At 37.7% G+C, this 4644-nt stretch overlaps 1 protein-coding gene across 1 annotated transcript; it reads left to right on the top strand.

Annotated features, from left to right (window-relative positions):
* The first annotated feature begins 1528 nt into the window (after positions 1-1528).
* LOC149682648 (uncharacterized) lies at positions 1529-2573 on the top strand. The gene is made up of 5 exons (XM_089834415.1): positions 1529-1685; positions 1751-1975; positions 2048-2273; positions 2331-2386; positions 2466-2573. The coding sequence occupies exons 1-5, from the start codon at positions 1548-1550 to the stop codon at positions 2535-2537; spliced, it is 717 nt and encodes a 238-aa protein (XP_089690541.1). The 5' UTR covers positions 1529-1547; the 3' UTR covers positions 2538-2573.
* Positions 2574-4644: the final 2071 nt, after the last annotated feature.

Below are 4644 nucleotides of genomic sequence, written 5' to 3'. Positions count from 1 at the left end.
TAGCCACTTTATCTTCAGGACTGTACTCGTGCAGCCAATGTGCTTATGTATCACGCTACTGCAAGCGATTGCCAAATAGGAAACTACTTGCCAAAATGTCCATCAGGAATAAACATTCTCCATCTTCGCACGTACCTTTAAAATTTGTATTGCCAGATTCATCCAAAATAAGAAATCGAATTGGCAGAGCAAGAAAGCGACGATTATTTCAAGCCAACACAAAGCTTCGACAAAAGTGCCAGGAATTAAAAATAAATCTTAGCAGAACTCAGAGTGAAGAAATGACTAAAGTTACATCTGTCATAAACAATAATTACAAAGATATTTTGGACAACATACTTGCGGAAGGTAAGAATGTTAGTGACGAAGTGAAGAAAACGATTCGGAGTGCTTGGAATGAAGATTGTACTGCTCACCATGCAAAAAATATCGAAGACTTTAAGAGAGATCAACTACATAACCGTAAGTAAAGCAACTAAACCATTTCATTTATGTGTAATTAAATAGAATTAATGTTTAAATGATTTTTTCTAGAGGCTGGCCGAAGTGGAAATAGATGGAGTGCCATAACATATCGAATCGGTAAGAGTATTTATGTATTCACTTAAACATTGGCCAAGAAGTGATATCTAGCTTATTAGGGAGAAGGTATAAATTCGCCTCATTTCTAGCTTTATCTCCAGTCCTAACGAAGGTCCGGAGTTAGTACCCGCCTATAAATTAGAACCAGCATCTCATTGGTTCTTGAAAACTCACGTCAGCGTGACGCGAATGACGAAAATTACGTATTTTCCGAATGAAGAGAGTCGAAATTGCCCGGCCTCCTTTTACGTCCCCCTTGTATTTTGAAACGGGACTGGGACTATGGCGCGCGAATAATTAGGCATCTTATCCCTTCTCCCTAATAAACTAGATATCACTTCTTGCATTAGCTAAAAATGCAAGGATTGAAATTAATGCGTATGCTTCTAATAATAGCCCAAGCTGTCGCTTGCCGCAGTAAGGCAGTCTATATGGCACTGGCAAGCTTCAAAGTTTTAAAATTACCGTCGTGGAGAAGTATTCAAAGCAAAATGGGTCGTCACTTGGAAGAACCAGGAGTTAACCTCGAATATTTAAAACAACAGAAGGAACTGTACGACCACTTTGTTAAGGATCAGCTTGCTAACGGCTTTAAGGAACCCAAAGGGGATGGAATTCTGATATTTGACGAGGTTTCCGGTACTTCCAAGGTGCTTTGGAATAGCTAAAACCACACGCTCATAGGTCTAGCTACAGCTGTAGACCAATTACCAACATTGGACGATGTATTTGCTCAATTTGAAGAGAAAGATATCCCAAAAGCTGCATACATGCTACAGTTCTTATGGAGAGACTTAACCTTTGGTTTCGACATCAGTGGGCCATATTTTTCTGCTGAAAAAACGACCGATTCACGCCACATAGTAGCATCCTTGTTAGAGACACTAAGAGCTTTCCATCTAGTTGGCTTCAAGGTTTCGGTTCTTTTATGTGATGGAGCCAGCTCTAATCTAAGTTTAATCAAAATGACACAACAGCGCTTCGGAGCTTATGGAATAAAATTCTCAGACAATGTGGATATTGATGCTTCAGTTGAGCCATGGTTTATGAATCCATTTTCACCAAGTGATCGTATCTTTTGGATTATTTGCCCGTCTCATGAGGTATTTCAACAAAGCGATTTTCTAAATCTTGAAATAAATTAAATTCAGTTGAATTTTCGTAACAGATGAAAAGCTTGATTAACGCTTTGTTCGCATCGAAAAAAGGTGGAACAAGGAACTTCAATTTTAATGGCATAAAATTTGGATGGGATCAGATTATAGCGATGAAGGCCCGCGAAGACGAAAGAAGAGATAAACAATTTCCTAGGCTAGTTCCTAAACTTTTACAGAGCTACATTGATCGAGACTCGTGGAAGAAATTAAATGTTAAGCCAGCAAAAATTATACAGGTGTGTAACTCTTGCCGAAAGATCGGTGTAGGGTAACTTTATGCGGAAATTTTAGAATCAAATAATTTATAGCAAGATGATGTAATGTCCGAAATATACGAATATGCAAATCCTTGTGGTCCACTACCGCCAGATTCGGAAGAAGCTAAGGATACATACAACTACCTCAAGGCACTTAATTTGTTATTTGAAAATGGCATGTTAAGCAAAACGAAAGTCCGTCAGAAAAACGATACAGCACTTGTAAATATTCGAGATGGATTTTCTTTTTTCAAGAATTGGCTTCTAAAATTAAAAGGTAAACTAAAACATGCATATGAAACTCCAAATACTAATATATCGATATGTTTGGCAGAAAACAACCCCAATTTTAACTGCATGTATCCAAACAAAGAATTTCTCTCGTGGCAGGTAAACTAATTTAATTCCTCATAACTATCCAATATGAGGTAATCTGTTTTATGTTTAATAATGGTTTGTTTTTCTATAGACATGGGACTTACTACGAGTTATGGTGTATGGGATGGAAGGACTAGTTGATACTTTTTTTCAAGAAATATAAAGGGTATTATTTAGCCCCTCTCAGATTGAATGGAAGTGCTGTTGAGAGTTTGTTTTCGCAGTACAAATTTAACGCTAATGGTAAATTATCAAGTGTTAATTTTGCCTGTGCGCGAAAGTCACTTTTAACAAAACGTGATGTTCATGGTCAGCATCACTCTGGTGCTAGCTATAGGAATGAAGCACTCTTAGTTAAAGAAAAATGAAGCTTTAATTGCTGTAAAAACACTTTTAACATAAATTAAGTCTTTAATTGCATTCAAAATCACGAAGATACAGTGGGTTCATTCTTTGTCGCTTTGGACGTTTGTTGTAGTCCTTATCCGAATATTTCGTTTTTTCATTGGGACTCATTCTCTTTTTAGGTGTTGTGGGAACTGACTTTAACTTTGGGACTAGAGTAGCTTAATTCGAGATTTCCATCGAATTACCTGGTTTTGCCTGGATGTCTGTATCACAGTTGTTATAGCTATCTGCCTGTTTAAGATTAACGTTGGGACATATCGTCATTCTTGGCGTTTTAGGAACTTTTTTTGACTTTGGGACTAGAGTAGTTTTGAGATCCTTAGAAGGTCCACAGTTGTTACAACACTGGTCTTCTCAACCTCTTCCATCACGTTTTTCGAGATTTCAATAGATTTCCCTAGATTAGCCTGGATATCTGTATCACAGTTATTGTTATCTGCGTGTTTATGATTAACGTTGGGACACATCTTCATTCTTGGCGTTCTAGGAACTTTGATTGACTTTGGGACTAGAGTAGTTTTGAGATCCTTAGTAATGTCCACTGCTGTTACAACACTGGTCTTCATAACCCCTTCCATCACATTTTTTGAGATTTGTATAGATTTCCCTGGTTTAACCAGGATGTCTGTATCACAGTTGTTATTACTATCCGTGTGTACATGATTAACGTTGGCACACATCTTCTTTCTAAGCGTTTTGGGAACTGTTATTGACTTTTGGGCCATGGCAATATTTTGTGCGATGAAGAGATTACTGGGCAAGTTAGATTTAATCACAACTTGAGTCGTAGAATCCTTTTTAGCCGGCGGGTTTTCAATCGCGTGTGGTGTTATCAACGTATTTGATAATTCTGTGCGTTTACTTACAATTGCAAGTGGTTTTTTTATTATTTTCAGGCGATTCTGTGTTGCTTATAAATGAATTGACTACAGTATCCAACAACTTCTGAGTGGCGTTTAGCGTATTGGAAGCATCTTGGATTTTCATGTTAGAGTTAGGCTGTTTGGAGGTCTTTTGCGATTTTGAGGTTTTCCTTTGCCCTTTTTTTGCAGTTTCTTTGATTTTTTTAGTTGGCTTAAGTTGTTTGGATGTATTTTGAAATTTAGAGGCTTTCCTTTGCCCATCTGATGCAATTGTTGTTTGGTTTGATGCCCTCTTTTTCGACTCTTCTTTGGTGACGGTTTTAATTCTTACACTGATTTGTTTACATTTTGACTTATTATTTGAAAGTTCTTGGGTATTCAGACCATCTGCATTGGATTCAATGAACAACTTATCTCTTAACGAGTTTCTTTCCTTGCTTGGTACTTTTTTCTGCTCGCAAAGCTTCATGTCCCTCGCAGATATGAATTCATTAATTAAGGCATGCGTCATTTTACGTTGCCACACCTTCAAAAAGACTTCATGGTCGGAGTTAGGTCTTGCAACTTTCAGAATTTTATTACAGCATTCGTAAAATACGCCTAATAGGTTAGCATCATCCATAACTTGATCATGAACTACCTGAAAGATATAAAATTAGAGCCAACCACCATCACTGTACAACAAATTCCATTTAGATGCGCTACCTTTATGATATTCCTCCCGTGTTTTTTAACTGATTCTTCGTTTAAAATGGTTCTGATTTACGAGAACAGCAAGATCTACATGCACCAATGAAGCAACTTGATCGTATACGGGCTACTCAACATCGCAAAACCGCCAAGAAACCCTACGTTAACGTACACACAACTGGAAAATTCCCAGCACCTACAAAGGCTGTTCGCAAGACTCACAGCAATACCAAGGAAAAGGGATGCCATCGTTGTGGTGACCTTCAATTACACGAAAGGGAACAGTGTCCAGCCAAAAATGCCAAGTGT

This window comes from Phalangium opilio, unplaced genomic scaffold (genome assembly GCF_054372755.1).
Source record: "Phalangium opilio isolate 3A_F unplaced genomic scaffold, DU_Popi_V2 ptg000038l_1, whole genome shotgun sequence".
Taxonomy (NCBI): domain Eukaryota; kingdom Metazoa; phylum Arthropoda; class Arachnida; order Opiliones; family Phalangiidae; genus Phalangium; species Phalangium opilio.
This window is presented reverse-complemented; position numbering and strand designations above follow the sequence as displayed.